Raw genomic sequence first — 20,312 nt, 5'->3', positions numbered from 1 at the left:
TGGTGCATATTAGTGAAAGTTACAAAAGCAATTAATTAAGCAATTATTTTCAATTCTTCAACCACCAGTGGATTATTATAGACCTTATTATTATTTTTCTGGATTTCTGCTGTTTAACGTTAGGAGTGTTGCCAATGAGAACAGACAACCAGACAGTAAAGCACTGCTTAAATATAAGAATTAAATAAAGTATAAATATAAATGCTATACTTGGGCAATATTATTGACTACTAGAACTTTTGTGGCTGACGTGAATACCTCTGACCGGATATTAATACTAGCCTCAAAATGTCCATATCTGTGGGTCCCCAATACACGTCTTTCCTCACTTACCTTGACCTTTCAGACAGCACAATGAGGATAAGCAAAAGCAAAGGCCTTGAAAACGCAAAAGCATGCACAACACCCAGACACACCCTCAGACACACATACAATACACACATTCCTAGTAAGTGAATGAGTTTATTGTTCTGTTTTGTTTGTTTTTTTTTTTCTTTTCTTTTTTTCCGCTCTGAAATTGCTCACAGTTATGTTACAAGGGGTTTTACAGCTTCATGGTTTGTTCCTGCTCTGCAGCGGCCAAAGTTAGCGTTCATCTTGCTCGTCGTCTCGAGCCATACGTACGTTCAGTAGAACTCTACTGTATAAAACAGGACGATCAACAACAGGTATTGCTTCGTTTTTGTTTTGTCAAAAAAAAAAAAAGAAATAAAAAGAACAAAAATATAAAAAAAAAGAAAAGAACTCTTATTGTGTCTGTAAACTAAGGTTCGCGAGACAGATGGAATTTTCTTGGAGTTCTCTTTCCTCGTAGAGGGTAGAGGTACATGGTACAGACAAGAGGAAGCATTTCTAAACTCAGTGCACCAGAGGACGGGAAAAGAGAGAAGGACACAAAAATAGCGGCTAGAATAACAGAGAAAAAAGAGGGGTCCAAAGAGGGCTCCCCCTACACCCCATGGAACATGGGGGAAGGAGTAGAGAAAGAGAGAGAGGGGTGGGGGGTTAGCAATTACACTAGCGCCATGCAAAGAAAAGCCAAGGTCTGGCATGCACACAGCAATAATACAAGTTAAAAGCAAAGAGCAGGAACCGCCCACCCGACGCTTCAGAAGGTGGGATCAGTCTATTTACAAGAGAACTGATTCAAGAGGAGCCTGTTTTTTTTTCTTTTTCTTTTTTTGTCTCAATCCATTGTACACACACAATGAAACTGACAAATATCAAGAAGAAGCTCATTCCCTCCCCGATGAGGCTAGACTACATTCTTAAATAACTGTTAAATTACCATTTTTAAACATATACTACTTTATTTCTCATTCAAAGCTAGGAAAGAAAGAAATATCGTCAAATATGTCCACATAATTCTCTCAACTCAAGACATAAGAAGGATCTCTCTTTTTTTTTTTTTTTTTCTTTTTAGCTTTTCTTTCTTTAAATGAACAAACCTGTGTCGCCCCGGCGCATACAAGCACTCGGAGGTGTAAATAAATAACATTCAATTCATCATCTAACGTCTTCCTCTCCTATACATAATCTGATGATCGAAATAAATTAGGGTACAGATAAAGAAGTGGACCAGATATGAATAAATAAAGGGGAAAAAATATACAAAAATAGTCACGTATGTATTAAATGCCTCTTTCGTGCTCTAACTGCTGGTCATTGAGACATGAGATATGAACCATAAAACGGGTGGAACGATGCAACAGCTACTCTGAAAAAATCTAATGAAAAAAAATGAATTTCAAAAATGAAGGATAAAATACAAGGTAAGTGGCAATTATGTGGCAGCACACGAGTTAAATCTGGATCTACAACAGAACTAAACATTAGTATTACATCTAGACATTTTCTTATACATAGTGTATTGGTCTGTACAACAGAACAAATCATTCATTAGTATAATCTCCTTGGACCCTCCATCATTCCTCTGGATATGATGTAACTTACACCCTCCTCCCCCCACCCTATTCCCATTCCATCCCATCTCATCCTAACCCATGCCATATTTGTCAGGAATAAGCATTTCAGTCCTTTTGCAGCAGTACCTTAAGACTGACCGAGCCCATTCAGCCTCATTGAAAAGAAACATCGAAAATGACACAATACAATCTGTGAAGAGTTTCCATCCCCTTGGGACAATCCTTAAGGTCTTTTCTCCCCGTTTCCACTCTTTTTTTTCTCTTTGAGTAAATCCCAGAGTTGTGCATGTCCATTAGAGTATCCATGTGAGTGTGTGTCTGTGTGTACTTGTGTCTGAATACGTGTAATGTAATTCAACAGGCTCAAGGCTTATCGCAAGTTCTTTGTGAGTGTGTGTTTGCGTATCAAAGTTCAGAAGCTTGGAGGTGGAGGAGAAGGGCGAGGACGGGGTAGAACGTGGGTTGGAGAGGAAAGTAGAGTGGAGAGACAGTGTGTGTGTGTCTGTATGTGTGTGTGTGTTATCCTCAAGGAGCACAGAGAATCTGGAGAGAGGGAAGGTGAGGAGGGATGAAGCGTCCGGTTTCCTTGGAAATTGTCTCACGGTGAACAGCGCCCTCTGCCGACGAGTGCAGGTCAGTACGGGCGCAGGTGGAGCAGGGGAGCGGGGAGGGGCGTTAATAGCTTTTCTGGATAATTCCTGGCAGCAGAAACAAGTCATTACACAGGTGAGGAAGGAAGAAAGGAAGGAAAGACTGGATACAAGAGGGAAAAAGACACGGAAAAAAGAGGCTTTGTTACAAATGACAATGGGAGTGGGTGGGTGGGGGTGTGGGGGGTTTGCACCGGGTTGGAGAGAAATGGTAAGGACGGACGGAGCAGGGGAAGTATGAATGTGCTCTAATCTGTAAAACTCCTCTTCATATGTGTGTTCATACAGTCGTTCCATCATACAAAAGTCTATTAGACATGGTTATTTACATCACGGCTGACAGTTTGTACATCAGTAAGTCAGTCTTATTCTAAGGTTGAAAAAAAAAACAGAAAAAAGAGAAAAAAGAAAAAAAGGAAAGCTTGATTGTAAGATTTCTACAGGTCTACAATGGAAATCTTCTCTAGGGCTGCTCCTGTGTTCCAACAGAGGCCACCATCCTGGTACTGTCCCTGGCATTGCCCGCTGGGCACTTAGAGTCACTAGAGTCGGGCTCGTGCCGTCGGGCATTAGGCGGGTGTCTGTTGGGCGTGCCAGGTGGGTGGGGCACCTGGCCGTTCTTCTCGTCTGAAAAAAGTTGTTTAATTACGTCAAAGAAGTTACTCAATGGGCTGCCTAGGTACACAGACGGGAAGAAAAAAAGGGAAAAAAAGAGAGAAAGAGAGAAAGAGAACAAACAAACAAATGAATAATGGGGATCACGCAAGGAGTTGTGGCCACAGAGAGAGAGAGAGAAAGAGAGAGAGAGAGAGGAGGAGAGAGAGGGGAGAGGACGAGATGGAGGGAATGAGAAGAAGAGCTCTCAGAGGCGCGCACTTTTTCAGCCAACTTTCCTTAAAAACCTATATGTAATGAACAGTGGGGTCCAAACGTCTGAGTCCACCAGTGAAAATGTTCTGATCTGCATTGTTTCCAATGTGTCCAACAACTTTAAAGACACCACAGCTGCACTGGAGCTGCAGGAACTCAAATTAGCTCACATTCAAAACCTCACAACACAACCAAACTGTCATTTACTGAAGATCCATTTCTCTTCACCTCACCTTTCTTATGTTTAATTTAAATAAAACCCTAAAACGCTCCTGTTTATTTCAGGTTTGGAAAAAAAAAATTGCAAAGAGATTTTCAGTGTGGTCTCAGATTTGGACCCACTGTACATAGAGGAATAGTGCTTAGATTTTGATGTGCTGCTCAACCAACCACAGCTCATAGACATTATATGTGCCTGTGTGATTCCCCAAACTACTTGTTGTATATGTGCTGAGGATAGACAGGCATGCAGATCCATATAGAATATTAAAGAAATATCTTCTAATTAAAATATCTTCTATTGTGTGGACCTTTGTTAGATCTCTGAACTGACAGCACTACAGACATGTACAGCCGACAGAGGGCTGTCAAAACTATTAGATCTGACACACTGAGCAGTGGCCTATTTAATGAGGGCTGAAGTTGTGCCCCAAATGTCATTCTACTGCATTAAACATGTAAAAAAATAATGCACCTCCACAGAAGCGCATCCATCAGTGCACTTTAATTTGCCACGCCCACTTTCAAGAGTTTGTTTTTTTCGCTTTTGTGTAGAATGTCCAGTCATTTTGTATCAAATGGTTTATGGTTGTATCATATTTGAACCGAATGCACTCTTAAGTAGGCTACTGCTGTGGACACTGATCATAAAGAAGATCACTGCCAACAGGTTAATTAACACCATTTAGAGCACAGCCAACGAGCTTTCCAACCCAGCAGAAAGACTGGAGTGCTTCTGGGCACCATATTCAAAGAAGAGGACCTGGGTCTATGGCTGAAGGCACTTGTGATTCGCTGGAGCCTCGTAACCAAGCCATTTCTCCAGGTAGGGATGTTTGCCCTTCACAACATGGAAAGACAATTTGGTGGCTGTTTCTACACAAAATAAATAAGCAGAGAGGTTTGCGGTTTGGGATGCAGCTAACTTGGCAATTTCCATTCCTGCTTTGTTATTACTTTGTCCATCACTGGTTTTGGCATCACTGCTATATTGCTATACTAACTTCCGGTGTTCCGGTGTTGGTTTCCCCTCCACAGAATTGTTGGAGCAGATATATGGAAGTTTTGGTTGGGTGTTTGCTTTTAATTAGGGCCTTCAGCCATATACACAGGTCTTCTTATTTGGAAGGCGGTAAATATAAGTTATATGGTGCTTCACAGCCCTGTTTCTTTTTTTTTGCTGTGTTCATATTGCTGTTGTTCACATGAAAGTCTCCTCTTTTTCCAATTACTGTGAATCTTCTAACTGAGCATATTACCCTAACCGTATGTGTATTATCACTCTGGTTGTACTCTATATCAACAGATCCACTGTCGCACTGGACGTTCTACACAAAATAAACAAAGGTGGCAACCCTTATGTTTAATGGAAAATAAGGTGAATATAAAGCAAAGAAGTTCAGCCTTTACAACTTTACAGATATCTGAATAATGTCTGAATCTGCTCCTCAACACTGCATGCCTAACAGCTTCCCAATGGCTTCTATTATGAATGTGTACGGGAAAACTCAGTAAAGTCACTGACTGTGGTTATTAATAGTTCAGTATAGATGCAGCAGATAGAGATTAGGTTGAAGATAATGTTCTTTTAAAAAATAGAAAACTGATTATAAATGTAATAGAAGTCTTTCTCTCTAAATGTATGTGTCCTCACGTAGTGTTTTTCCTTGCAGTGTGTTGGCAGGTGGATCTTGCTTTTATCTTGCTTTTATCCTCCAGAGAGACAAAATCTCCAAGTTTTTTTTTTTCCAGGGTTAGGACTAAACATGCCACCACACATACACACACACACATACTCACACACATACCAGCTGGTCCTGATGCTGTAGCCATTAAGAAGCAGTGAGATAATTCCTGTGTGTATTAATCTGAAAGAGAGAGATGCAGGCTGGACGTTCTCTAAAAGATGCTAAATGTTATTAAGCTGCTGTCCTGAAACGGCAACATCTCACTTCAGTGTTCAGTGGTCATAGCACACTGTTTAAACATCAGTCAGTTAACAGAACTATTAGGGCTGGGCGATATATTATATACACAAGATCTTACTGTGATACTGCTTTTCACTCCAATTATTCTCTCAATACTTTTTTTTTTCAATACTCTAACATGATAAAATGCATAAAATACAGCTGTTCTTATTGACAAGTGAGGTGTTTTGTGTTGAACTGTAGTCCTGGTGGTTAACCAACACATCTCTGTTACAAATGCAAAAAAAGTTTTGCTTGTTTTTGTGTTCTTTTCTACAGTACCTACTGTTTATGAACACCCCAGTCAAAAGTGAGGTGAGTCCAGACGTTGCAATGTGTAACAGATAGACCAGATTAGTTTTTCCACCTAAATGCATTCAAATATATAAATTAAAATGATAAAGGCTGTATCAAAAACAAATGACAACAACATGTCAGCACAATAATACTGAAATATATTTTTATGTACGATATCTCCTGTATGTTTCTGATGAATATGTAAATAAACACCAGAACATTTATTCATATGGAGGATATAGACTCCCATTGTTTTTTAACTTAATTAATTAATTAATTTATTTATTTATTTTTAAAGGAGCCTTAACTGTAGGCTTAGTGTTGTTTAGCCTGGCTAGCCCTTACTGTACATGATTCACATGTTTCAAAATTATGATGTATTACAGCCACCAAATAATACTGCTACTAATGCTAAGAACAAGCTGTATTGCGAATAAGTTCATCAGCTCAACTCAGCTTAATGGTAACTTAAATATCTGATACCATGCCATCTTCATAGAACTGTGATACATCATTTCAATATCGCCCAGCACTACCAAATACAAACTAAACATACATTTTTTTCTTGGAGCTACTGGCTTCATATGATAGATCACTGACCACATCTTCATGGACAAGACACTTATATACAGTGTATAACAAATACCTAAAGTAGTGGTTTATGAACATGCACAACTGTGATTTAACACCCTAGTTTATCAGTGAGCACTGCAGTGTGTGCTTTGTGAACATTTAGAAGTATTGTGCTTTTGTGAATTTAGGAGGAGGTGTAAATGGGGGGTGTTCCTTAAAGGAGTGGTGAACATCATTGTGGATTTCAAGGAAAATTCCAACGTTTGTTCATTCCTTAATTTTTGTCTTTCTTCATGTCTTTTTGTCTTTCTTCAAAACTAGCATAAAACTGATTGAGCATAAAAACACCCCATAGGCTTCTACAGGACAGAGAGCTCCAGCATTCTCTAGTTCTCATCATTCCTTCTGTACTAGAGCTAATAGAGAATTTCATACACGCTGATTTGAATATTGATGGTAGTCACATTTCTAGAAGTCCACTATATATATATATATATATATATATATATATATATATATATATATATATATATATATATATATACAGTGAGTCCAAGAAGTATTTGATCCCTTGCTGATTTTCTTCGTTGGCCCACTAATAAAGACATGATCATTCTATACTTTTAATGGTAGATGTATTCTTACATGGAGAGACAGAATATTAAAAAGAAAATCCAGAAAATAAATCTAAGGAATATATATTAATTGATTTGTATTTCATGGAGTGAAATAAGTATTTGATCCCTTAGTATTCATTAGCAGTTCTGGCTTTTACAGACCAGTTAGACACTCCCAATCAACTTGTTACCTGACCTGAAGCCACCTGTTCTCACTAATCACTTGTGTGAAAAACACCTGTCCACAGAATCAGACAGATCACACAGATTTCAAGTCTCCAACATGGGTAAAACCAAAGAGCTGTCACAGGACCTCAGAGTCAGAATTGTTGACCTTCACAAAGCTGGAATGGGCTACAAAAAGATTAGTAAGGTGTTGGATGTGAAAGTAACAACCATTGGTGCAATTATCAGAAAGTTTAAAGAGTATAACATGACAATCAACAGACCTCGGCCCGGTGCTCCAAAGAAGATTTCGCCTCGTGGGGTGGCAATGATGCTGAGAACAGTCAGAAATTGTCCTGCAACCACTCGGCAGGAGTTAGCAAATGACCTGAAGGCAGCTGGGACCACAGTTTGCAAGGAAACAATTGGCAACACTTTGCGCAACAATGGATTCACATCCTGCAGTGCCCGAAAGGTACCCCTGCTGAAGAGAGCACATGTGGAGGCGCGCCTCAAGTATGCCAATGATCATTTGAAAGATGAACCAAGTTATTGGGAGAAGGTTTTGTGGTCAGACGAGACCAAAATTGAACTTTTTGGCCTCAACTCCACCCGCCATGTGTGGAGGAAGAAAAATGCTGCCTATGACCCCAAGAACACTGTGCCCACCGTCAAGCATGGAGGTGGAAGCATAATGTTTTGGGGGTGTTTCTCTGCCAAGGGTACAGGGCTACTTCACCGCATCACTGGGAAGATGGATGGAGCCATGTACCGCACAATCCTGAGGGACAACCTCCTCCCCTCTGCCAGGGATCTGAAAATGGGCCGTGGTTGGGTCTTCCAACATGATAACGACCCTAAACATACAGCAAAGGCAACAAAGGATTGGCTCAAGAAAAATCACATTAAGGTCATGGAGTGGCCCAGCCAGTCGCCAGACCTCAATCCGATCGAAAATCTATGGAGGGAGCTGAAGGTCAGAGTTGCCAAGCGACAGCCCACCAACCTTCATGATTTAGAGAGGATCTGCAAAGAAGAGTGGGCCAAAATTCCCCCTGGTGTGTGTGCTAAACTTGTGGTTAACTACAACAAACGTCTCACCGCTGTGCTTGCAAACAAAGGCTTTGCCACTAAGTATTGAGTGTGTTTGGCAAGAGGGATCAAATACTTATTTTCCTCATTGAAATACAAATTAATTAAAATATATTCTTTAAAATTATATTCTGGATTTTTGTCTTGATATTCTGTCTCTCCATGTTAGAATATATCTACCATTAAAAGTGCAGAAGGATAGTGTCTTTATTAGTGGGCAAACAAAGAAAATCAGCAAGGGATCAAATACTTCTTGGACTCACTGTATATATATATATATATATATATAGGCTAAGTAAATATAGGCTTCCTCCTTCTCAAGAACATAAAACACAGATGACTTAAGCTACAATATTAGGCATTAGCTCATTGGTAGACAACAGGTTACGCTAAAAAAACAAACAAACAAACGTGAAATAAAACTGTACATAACTTGCACAATAGCTCAAGGACACAATGCTGTTGAACTACTTGTTTGCTTGTAGTTTTAAGCATAAAAAGATGACTGTAGTTCTATGCCCTGTGGGAGTCTACTGGGAGGGTTTGTTTTAGCGTCTCTCACTGCAGAAGATGGAATTTCACAAAAAGACCACGGTGCATATAGTATGCAAAACACTGTAGATAAAAAAACACTGGAATTTTCTTAGTGAGGTGTCCTGTGAGGTCTCAGAGGTCTTACCACACTTTGACTTTGAGATTTTGCCCGTTTTTCCAGTGCACTGCAAGTTCTCTGGAGTTACAGAAGAGGGGAAATGGGCAAACATTAGTTTTTTTATTAGAAGAATTTTCTCAGAGACTACTGAATGGTGTAGCCGTCTAAGCGTTGGCGCCATTATCAGGAGATGACCAGTTCGATCCCTGGTAATACCGCAGCCACCCGTGGCCAGGAGACCCAGAGATCATAATTTGCCTTGATCTCTCTGGGATGGTTGTACGGATGGTTGTAGGATGGCTCTCCATCTTCCCCATCACTCAGCGTGATGCTATCCAGTGTGGGGGTGTCTGAAAGCTGATGTAACAGGACTGGCAGTTAGCCTCCTCCAAGCATGTGTAGCTGTCCAATGATGTTGCATCGGAGGAAGCACATGCTAGCCTGCGTCCTCCCTATGCTGGTAGCATTGTGTGTTAGGGGTCCAAGCTACTGACTAAAAATTAAGGAGACCATCTCTGAACAACTGCACCTCAATTCAAAATTTCCTCATATATGAAACGCTTTGACTGTTCCTGTTTATTCTGTTTAAGAGATTCAATCACCATCAGTGGTGCCACATTTTCTGAAGAGCACTGTTTAAAAATGCCTGACTATCATCTATCATCAAATACACACAAAAGTTTGTAGACATCTGCTCCTCCAGAGTTGCTTTTCAAATCAAGGGCAAAAATAGGGAGTTTGTTTTGCCTTTGTTGTAGTAACGGGTAACGGTCTCTACTACTTAAAGGCCTTGCACTAGATTTTGGAACATTGCTGTGAGAATTTGATGGCATTCGGTCAGGAGAGCATTAGTGAGGTAATGGATGATTAGTTAGCCACTCAAACTTATGCCAGAGGTATTAGCTGGAGCTCCAACACTTTGGAGAAGTCAGTTCCACTGTTCTACTGTCCAGTGCTGTGGGAGGTTATATACCCTGCTATGTACTGGATGGCATTGGGCATGGCGACTCCAGAGGGTTAAGTTATATTGGCAATGCTTTTCTAGCTCTGCATACACAACTAAATGCCTGTGTCAGTAATGGATGTACCGTAATGTAGCTGAACTCACTCATTAAAAGGAGTGTCTACGTACTTACAGTGTATCTAGAAAATGCATATTGGTGTGCAATATTTTAATGAAAATATGTGAGACATACAGTACTGTGATATACACAGTACAGGGGCCAATCATATGCTATACCAGCATACTGGACAGGAAGTGTCTATTTCTTGAAAAACAAAAGAATCAACAATACTAAACATACATCTTAAAATATCTAGATTATATAAATTTATATAGATTAAAATGTCATCTTAACCACCCCAAAGCTCTTCTTGAAGAAGTCCAGTGTTTGCAGCATTTTAGTGCTGTTTGATTATTAATTGTCTATTATCTGTCACTATTAAAGAAAGAACAATGTGTTCTTGTGTTAAATTAAATGTATTATTTATTATTTAAGTGTAATATTAATACACATTTGAATGTCTAATTCAATAATCAGCCTTAACAGTTCTCAAACCAATACTTTTACTAATTTATTCAATTAGTCTTTCATTAAAGCTGCTGGTGGAGCTTAACAGATCCATATTGTCTGGAATTCAGCAAAATATCAACCTGTGTTTCTTGAACTGTTTTCTTCTAACCTATATCCTACATTTCTCTTACTTCTATGCTGTAATTATGTTTACTGTTATATATTGGCATATTATACACCAACCAGAAATACACATGCGTTTTTTAGACAGCACTGTGCATTACTGGAACTTTTACATAAGCCATCATGATTATTTTGACTTTTAATCACCCAGATCTGGAACACTTATTAATACTTGAATCATGTCTTGGAATATATTATTTGAAAATGGAAATTTATGCACACTATATTCAGGAATATCCTAAATATGCCATGTGTGTTATATATATAGTGGTATGAAAAGAATACAGTACTCTTGCACAGTACTGTATTTTATTGATGATGTTTAACTTTAAGACACATGGTGTTACATGGGCCATAAAAGTTTCTAATTATATCCTAACTGTGGCTCTTCATCATCCAGAAGTGGAAGAAATTAGCCGTTACTGCATGCATGTCTGAACAGTTGTCTGCATCGGGACAAGATTAAGAACAGTTGGGCTCAGTCTTTACAACCATCTCTAAAGTGAAGGAAATATACACTCTGGAGGATTTAGAAACTGACATGTACATATGCAGCTACATACACACGCGCAAACACACGCGCACACCTCTGTTCACATTTACTTATTAGTATGTAGTAGGTTTGTTAGCATAACTGTGGAAGCAAACTCTAGCGCGAAGCTTTTTTGCAGCAGCAGCAGCAGCAGCATAGCAGCACTCTGGATCTCCCCTGAGCATACGTCCATATGAGCCTGTGTTCTACACACACTCTGAGCCGCTCGATACTGAGTGAAGAGGCAGGGAGGCAGTGGCAGTGATGGGCATGTGAGCAAGGGAGTTTGACAGAGAGAAAGAAAAAGAACAGACAATAAGAGGAAGAAAGCAGGAGTGTGGAAGCAGGAGAAATGTGGAGGGAGTGAGAGAAGAGAGAGAAAAAGCAGGGCAGAAAGAGAGAGAGAGAGTGAGCGAGAGAGTTAGAACGGAGAGAAAGGACAGGGAGATGGGATGCAGCAGGTGTGAAACACCGAGTGATCGGAGGTGGGGATAAACTCCAGCCAGGACGCTTCCTCTCCCTGATATCACAGCAGACCACCTGAGTCCCACTATTACAGCTCTACTGAAGCTTGATTTGTCACATGTGATATATAAGAGATTCCCAATCCCAGCCCTAGAGACCCCATGCTCTGCACATTTTCTCATGTTTTTCCTACTCCAACACACCTGAGTCAGCACATCTGGGGCTTGTTAACTAGTTACAGAGTTGAATCAGTGTGCTATATGAGGGAAAACACAACATGTGCAGTGTGTGGAGTGCCCAGGACTGGGACTGGCAATCCCTGGAGTAGACATGTGGCCAAATCAGCCGTAACATCTGCAGCAGTTTCACTGCTTAAAGGGCCCATATCATGGACAAGCTACCTTTCACTTCCCAGTTAATACAATTAATCTAAATACATACTTTGAATACAGTGTTTTTGTGATGGGCCAAATTGAATTCACATGAAGTGAGATCTTAAAGAGACTAAAATGGAGACCGCAGCAGTTTACTCAGTAGGTTTAACACATGATTTGAAAATTCCTTAAGACTATATGAAACATTATTTAAAACAAAAAATAAAAAAAACACTAATCGATAATTTCTGTGGTTTTACTGTCAACTCTAATCATGATGCTGGTTTAAACTTTCAGCTCCAACAATGAAGCCTCATCCACAGTTCAGCTAAATGAGACTGGTGGCATACTTCTATTAGCTGTTCTACAGATGTTTAGGTTGTTCTGTTTGAATGAAAGCTTTATGAAAACGCTGACGTCACAACGCATGCATATCTCTGGCTGAATCTTAAATACCTCCTCACTCCCTATATAGTGAACTACATGAGTCATGAATCTGCAAAGTCTACACACAGATAGAACTGGATTTTTAGATTTCGACACATGAATAAATGTAAATACTGATCCATTACAGATTTATAATTTTCTATTTAGAGTTAGAATACTGTAATTTTGTTATTTGTATACTTACAATTACACTACAAAGTGAGTGTGTAGTTTAGGATTAGGACTATGTTAGTGTTCTCAGTGTTGATGGAAATATTGTAAAAAAAACAGAGGCAGGCGAAATATCTAATATTTAAAAATATCTGTGGACATTACCTATGTCAGGTCAAGTGCACACTGTCATTAAAGCAAAAAGATTGAAGTTACAATTTTAAAGCTTCTACTTTTTTCACTCTAATTGTTTGACTGCTAATCTCATTTATAACGTTATTTAATCAGAAATGTAGAAGTAAATGTTCTAATGATGAAACGTTCAGAGGTTAGGACCCCACCTTATACCCGCCAGCTTAGCCTACAGCCACTTGACCCACTCATTCATGTTAAAGAATCACATCACAGGACAGCCAATCAGAACAGAGGTCAGTTACATACATTTTATGATTAAGGAAAATGGGCTCCTTAAACAGTTCAAGTGCTAGAACATGAATTACAAGCACTGAGCTGCATCTGTAGGGCCTGTTTTAACTCAGTAGGGGGAGCTGTTATCAAGGAGGTGTGCAGGACATAGGCGTGCAGCAGGCAATGTGCGAGTCAGAAGGAAAGACATGCATAGAAGAGGGACAAAGGCATTTCTCTTTTTCTCTTTCTTTTCCCTTTTTCCATCTCTTCTTCCCCATCTCTCATCTTCTTCTCAAAGCAGAGTTAAAGGCAGCTGTTCTAGACACTTGAGAATATTTAGCCAATCTTTCTTCATAAATCCATCAATAATTTCTTCATTTATATTAATATTAGAAATAAAAAAAAAAAAAATACTTAAAGATTATAATGATCAGTAGTGAGTCTAAACCAGCACTGTTCACTGTTCTCGGTCTGTGTACACATGCAAAGTCTGATCAATGCATGTTGGGGTGTGGGGTTAACTGATGGTGGTGGTGGTGGTGGTAGTGGTGGTGGGGTGGGGTAGTGGGGTGCTTTGGGGGAAAGGGGGGTATCCCCTTCCCTCGGTGTGGCACTGGAGGGTTGTACTGGATCTGTGGTGTGCGGTGACGTGCTATGGAGTGGTGTGTAGTGTGTGGGGGGGTGTACATGCTCACAGAAAATGGGGGAGGAGAGAAGGGGTTTACTCACCGGCCAGCTGCTGGACCCCTGGCTGGTCATGCGTGCTTAACAACTGTGTCTGAATCGTCTCCACCACTCGCTTAAAGCGCCGGCTTGGACCTGCAACCATGTCAGCCATGTCATATTCACCACTTACATTGCAGGCTTATTATTAATTACTGTTAATCATCTTGAGATTAGTGTTTCGCCTAATACACTGTTATGAAGGTTAAGTGGTTATGACAGTTTATGATAATAAACCGGACCCACATGCAGACTCATGACGTTTACGGGTTAGCACAGTGAAGGAACAGTGAGTACAGTTGGATCTGCCATGCTTGACCTGACTCATAGTGCAGCAACTGCAGGACTGTAAAGCATCCTGATTTTCCATTGCCATTACAGACTATCCGAAACTGCAACCTGACTATGCAGCCTATAAGGTTAAATCACAACTGCTAGCTGCTTGGTCTCTCTAAAGCCATATTTGATATAATGGCTAAAATGAGAAACAATAACAATCCATTAGCTCGTAAAGTAATGTGTTTCTATGAGAACAGTCTGACTAATGGTGCTTCCTTTGTTTTTGTTCTGCTTGTAATTGCCTGTGAGAGTGCGACAGAAACTTGATGTAATTTGCAGCGGTGATAATTAGGGTGTGGAGCTTATATTAGCATAGTGCCTGTTTGAGCACACTGTGATTGAGAGCATGAAGCACTTTTTAAGAGCACCTACCACATCTCTCTCTCGCTCTTGAACTCCCTGCATCTCTGTCTCCAAAGCTAACAAGCCACCAAAAAAACAATTCCAACCATTCCAAGAAAGGACTCTATAAGACTTCTGAAGGTGTCCTGTGGTATCTGGTATCACGACGTTAGCAGATTAGACATGTTCTTAAAGCATATCCCAAAAAATATCAATTGGATTGAGATCTGGGGAATTTGGAGGCCAGAGCAACACTTCAAACTCTTCATCATATTCCGTTCCTCAAACCATTCCTGAACAATGTGTCCAATATGTTATCTTGCTAAAAGAGGCCGGTGTGGTCAGGGAGGGGATGATGTTTAGGTTGGTGACGTTTCAAATTGATATCTGCCTGAACGCCCAGATCCAGGGTTTCCCAGCAGAACATAGTCAGTCACACTGAATCCATCACCTTCCCACAGTGCATCCTGGTGTCACTTGTACTTTCACAGATAAATGGGATGACCATGTGATATAAATGAAAACAGGGCTGATCGGACCAGGCTACCTTCTTCCTCTGGTCCTCACATGTCCACTGTAGCCATTCTGTCAGATTGTGATTGCCTACATTGACCTCACACACTGACGAACCTTGAGTGCCCAAGATCGCAACATTGGTTCAGGGTTTGAAATCACTGGAAATCACTGTTCTGTAGGTCCTTGCCACTTCTGACGGGGAGCACCCTATAGGCTTTGTCATTTCACAGAAGCACTGACTGTCTGACTAACCCTTTGGCCCTTGTCAAAGTCTCCCAAGGTCTTCATGCTCCTTTCTTCCACATCCAACATGTCGACTTTAAGAACAGACCGCTTTGACCTGTCCAGACCTTGACCTGTTCTACTGTTACCAGGTAATCGACATTATTATCTGCATCTATCTGAGTGGTCTAAATGTTTTGGTTCCTCTGTTCCTCTGTGTATGTTCATTTCAACATTGCTGTATGTCTGTCTGTCTCTCTCTCTTTCTCTTTCTCTGAGGGTGGATCTTTCTGCAGAGAAGTCATGTCTAAAACAGCAGGCCATGAATGACCAACACTTTAAAGAAAGTGTTTCTTCTTCCTATTCAGTTAAAAAAGTTACCCTCAAATAGGGTGTTTAGGAAGGCACTTCTGGAGAGGATGAAAAGAGTGTTCAGCTTCTCACAGAGCAACGCACCCCCCCAATCCCAGGCATAGGATAAGGTTCCTGGAATTTCAGGCTACTGATGTGTGTGGTGGTTGCTATAGCTACCTGAGAGCAGGGTGAAGGTGACCGAGTAGATGCCGTTCTCCTTGGTGGCTGTGCTGCTCTCGGTGTAGGTGATGTCCACCTGGAACTTCACAGGCTTCTGGAAGACAGTGGGGCCCGCTGTGGACTTATACTCCGCCCGAAAACTCGTCTGAGAAATTACACTGTGACTGAGACTCGGAATCTAAAGAGGAGAGAAGAGAACAATAGAATAGAGGAGGAGAAGAGGGGACAGGTCATCTACCTTTGAAAACACTAAGTATTCATCATACAGAAATACATCATCTACCTTCAGAAACACAAGCAGCGTGAACATGGTGAGCCTAAAGAAAAGCACCAGACCAAAAGAAACTGCATCAACCCGAAAAATCTGCTTCTTCCTGACAACCTTTCTGCACACCTGACACCAAAAAAGCAATGCACTAGGCCATGGAAAGTATTTTTTCACCAGCTCATAGACTACTGTTGGTAAGTCCTGGTCATTGCCGACCAGAAGCACCCTAGAGGCTTTGTCATTCTGCAGATGCCCTGACCGCTGTGTGGCCATAACCATTTGGCCTTTGTAAAGGCTGCTCAGGCCTTCATGCTCCCCTGTACCACATCCAACATGTCGACTATGATAACTGACTAACATACATCCCAGTGTAAATGTTTTGTTGTCTACATAAACTTAGAAAGCACCATAACGAAAGAAATCCCAGCATCCTGAAAAGTCAGCTTCCTATTGACAAACTTTCTGCACACCAATGTTGATAAAAACCATGTAGCGGGCCATGAAAAGTGGCTTTCACAAGCTAACAAGCTCACCTCAATAGCAGCAGGCAGACTGTCGCTACTGGAACATTTACTGCCACCTCCGCACTAAGAGCCTTTCACTGCAGCAGCATCTATATGCTAATGATCACTGCTCTTGGTTCATTTTCTATTGACCTCCAATGAATGTTTCGCTTGGGGGGAAAATTTGAAAGCACCATGGCTTAGCATTTTACCGAATTGCAACATAAATCAGTATGTTGACAAAACGTTGAAACACTGAGTCTATCAACATGTTTGTTGTGATGGCCCAAGCCCTCAATCTGATAGCGCTAGCCAGAAAAATACAGCAGAGCGCGTAGGTATTCAGAAGAGCGATTCAAACAGCAGAAACGCAATGAGAGCAGAAATGTGGGGAAGAGTTTGCATACCGACAGAAAGGCTTGCACTATGTCGGCTTTAATGGAGCTCAGAGGCTTGTCCTTGATCACCACGAAGATCTGCTCCTCTTTCTCCAGGTTGATAAAATTACCAAACCATGACTTTTTGGCAAGTCTGCAAGCAGAAAGCAAAAATATATCATTACATGCAATACATATACATGAATCTACATATGAATTCATAATGCAATCCGGTGATGTAGTGGTGGCTGGATAGGTGGGTATACTGTGTTTTGTACTGTGGGTATACTGTGGGTATACTATGTTTTGTACTGTGGGCATACTATGTTTAGTACTGTGGGTATACTGTGTTTTGTACTGTGGGTATACTGTGTTTTATGTTGTGGGTATACTGTGTTTTGTACTGTGGGTATACTGTGTTTTATGTTGTGGGTATACTATGTTTTATGTTGTGGGTATACTGTGTTTTGTACTGTGGGTATACTGTGTTTTATGTTGTGGGTATACTATGTTTTATGTTGTGGGTATACTGTGTTTTGTACTGTGGGTATACTGTGTTTTATGTTGTGGGTATGCTGTGTTTTGTACTGTGGGTATACTGGGTTTTGTACAGTGGGCATACTATGGTTTGTACTGTGGGCATACTATGTTTAGTACTGTGGGTATACTATGTTTAGTACTGTGGGTATACTATGTTTAGTACTGTGGAAATACTGTGTTTTATGTTGTGGGTATACTGAGTTTTGTACTGTGGGTATATAATTTTTCTATGGGTATACTGTGTTCTGTTATGTGAGTATACTGTACATCCTAAAGGATCCCTCACCCCCACAACGATCTACAACTGATCCTCAAATCTTGTTCTAATAATATTCCTAACATTTCTAACAAGTGTAGATGTGTATAAATCTTCAAACACATCCAACATGTATAGAATATAATAACATAATGAATCTTAAAAAGGTTGGATCGTGTTGGACGGAACCTGGTCATAGTCATTAAACCTAGGTGCACTTTCTTAAAAAATTTACAAGCAGTCAAATATAAAATCATGTTACAAGCCCAACACTGGAGCAGATTCATAAAACACACTGCCAAATTCAAAGTGAAATTAAGAGCAAACAGTGGATCACATTATATTTAGTGATACCACTCTTTTCTCATTTATATTCATAACACAACACTTCCCTACAAAACACATACAGCTGAATGAGAGTAAATGTCCTGGTAAGTCAGTATGCTTTTTTCCTTGGTGCTTTCAATGGCCAAATGAGTTTTTATCATGTTTGGATTGAGGGCTATTCTAACATTATTATTATGATTATTATTATTATTACTACTATTATAACATTCTAACAACTTTACTTGCTTCAGCAGAAGTAATACAAATTCAACACTGAGTATTAGGTTTTGAACGTGGCTCAGACAATAAGGTTAAGTTAGGGTTTTAAGGAGAGTTACTATTTTCCTGATCATCTCCAGAGGTCCAAGCACTTTACTTGAGGCATTGAGGTTTTAAATGATCTTTTTCTTCAGTTATTTTCTGCCTTAGTCATTTTTGCAGTGGATAGAAGTTATTCCTACATGTGATCCTTTGTTGATATTGCCTGTTTACCAACATAAGTAACCACTGCATTTTAAAAACAGCACTTCTGCATCTTTGCTTAGAATTTATGACAGATTTTTCCTCGATAAGGTATGAAACAAGAGCTGAGCACTGGTCATTAACAGTGTATGTGTGTAAAAACACAGCAGCAGTAAAGATAGACCGGAGTGCAAAATGTGCGACAATTCTTCCCAGCTTGATGGGAGTGGCGTCTGTCAATTGATACAATTTTACAAATTGTGCTTAATCTGACCACGAACTAACAAGACAAACATAAATTAGATTTTCATCTTGCATCATTTTAATCATTTCTAAAATCATTTTCTAAAACCTAAAAAAAACCTTGCTCTTAGCAGTCATGGGAAAATCTAAAAAAAAAAAAAAAAAACACATTTGGCTATTTTAGGTGGGCATGCAACAAATCCATTGCCACATGCCACTGCTGAGGTGTGGAAAACAGAGTGTTTATCATTTCAGACAGGTGTGTGAACGTGAAGTTGTGTTAGCTAGAGGAACCAAAATTTCATTTAAGGACCCAACCGAGCATCAGTTAGTGATGCAGTTACAGTTATCAGTTATATCAAATCAACTGCAATCTAAGAAACTCTGTTACTGTTGGAATAAGAGTAAGAATTCTGCCCGGTCCTGCAGTTTCGTCATGTAAGAAAAGGCATTAGGCTAGCTCTTTATCCACACAGCCAGGAGCAGGCAGAAGAAAGCATTTATGGCACAGAGTGAGAAAGATAGAGCAGAAGAGGCTGCAGTTCTATCCAGCTGGTACAGTGAAAGCCCGATGCATTAAGAAAGACAAAAAAAAACAAAAGGAAAGAAAAGAGTGCAGTCCTGCCGGGGATGAGGCGCAGCTCAGCGTGAGAGAAAACTTTCAGACTGTTGCCTCGTGTGCAGCGTGTGTGGCAAGCAGAGTCATAGTGAGAGGCGGACAGGATCGAGCTTCCAATAAAGCGAGAGAGCAGAGAGAGAAAAATAGATAGCGTGTGTGCGAGAGGGAGAGAGAGAGAGAGAGAGAGAGAGAGAGAGGGGGGGAGAAAGGGCGAGAGAGAGAGAGCAGAAAACTAAAAGGCTTGGCAGTGCCAGACATTGCTCACAATGATATTTAACCACGTTTATGAGAGGTGTGAAGCTGTGTGAATCGAGTTCAAGTGCACAGAGGCTTTTTTCATCAATGGATGATTATTGCTGTAGACGTGTAATTCCTCTTCCACAAAATGCATGTCTGGAGACTAACTGCTTTTTATGCTTAGTTCTGGCACTATATCTACAGCGTACTCGCAGAGAGCGGTCTGTACCAAGTCTCTAATTCTTTAATATGCAGTAATATTCTTCCTGTGTAGGAATATGCACATCCAGGATGGTGTTCACATCCTTTTGCTCTGATCTCAGTGAGAACAATGTGTTGAAGGATAACAGAGTAACAATAATAATAAAAATAACAAAAGTACATTTCCTAAAAAGATAAGGCAGCGGTATGGTTCAGCAGCTTGTGTGTGTCCCAGGCAGATACAAATCTGTTGCTATGGTTTTGCAAGTGATGTGCTATGGTGTTGCTAGGTGGGTGCGAGATGATTGCTATGGTGTTGATATGTAGTTGCTTTAGTGTTATTAGGTGGTTGAGATGCTGTTGCTGGGTGACTGCTATAGTATAGTAGGGCAGGTTGTTGCTATGGTGTTAGTAAGTGGTTGCTACGGCATTACTAGATGACTGCTATGGTGTTACTATGGGTTTAGGTACGGTATACCGGGTGTTTGCTATGGTGTTTAGAA

The 20,312-nt window shown here is 40.3% G+C and overlaps 1 protein-coding gene across 3 annotated transcripts in view; it reads right to left on the bottom strand.

Annotated features, from left to right (window-relative positions):
- Positions 1-448: 448 nt before the first annotated feature.
- The window catches only part of brsk2a (BR serine/threonine kinase 2a), a 239,743-nt gene continuing 219,879 nt past the window's right edge, over positions 449-20,312 (bottom strand). For 2 of the 3 annotated variants that reach the window (XM_072669124.1, XM_072669132.1), the window contains 4 exons: positions 16,955-17,078; positions 15,774-15,954; positions 13,830-13,919; positions 449-3,202 (listed from right to left, as the gene is read on the bottom strand). In XM_072669124.1, coding sequence (XP_072525225.1) covers positions 3,039-3,202; positions 13,830-13,919; positions 15,774-15,954; positions 16,955-17,078 — 559 coding nt within the window. In that variant the 3' untranslated portion in view covers positions 449-3,038. The remainder of the gene's footprint in view (positions 3,203-13,829; positions 13,920-15,773; positions 15,955-16,954; positions 17,079-20,312) is intronic. The other variant, XM_072669138.1, reaches the window with a different exon arrangement.

The sequence above is a fragment of the Salminus brasiliensis genome, chromosome 2 (genome assembly GCF_030463535.1).
Source record: "Salminus brasiliensis chromosome 2, fSalBra1.hap2, whole genome shotgun sequence".
Classification (NCBI taxonomy): Eukaryota; Metazoa; Chordata; class Actinopteri; order Characiformes; family Bryconidae; genus Salminus; species Salminus brasiliensis.
This window is presented reverse-complemented; position numbering and strand designations above follow the sequence as displayed.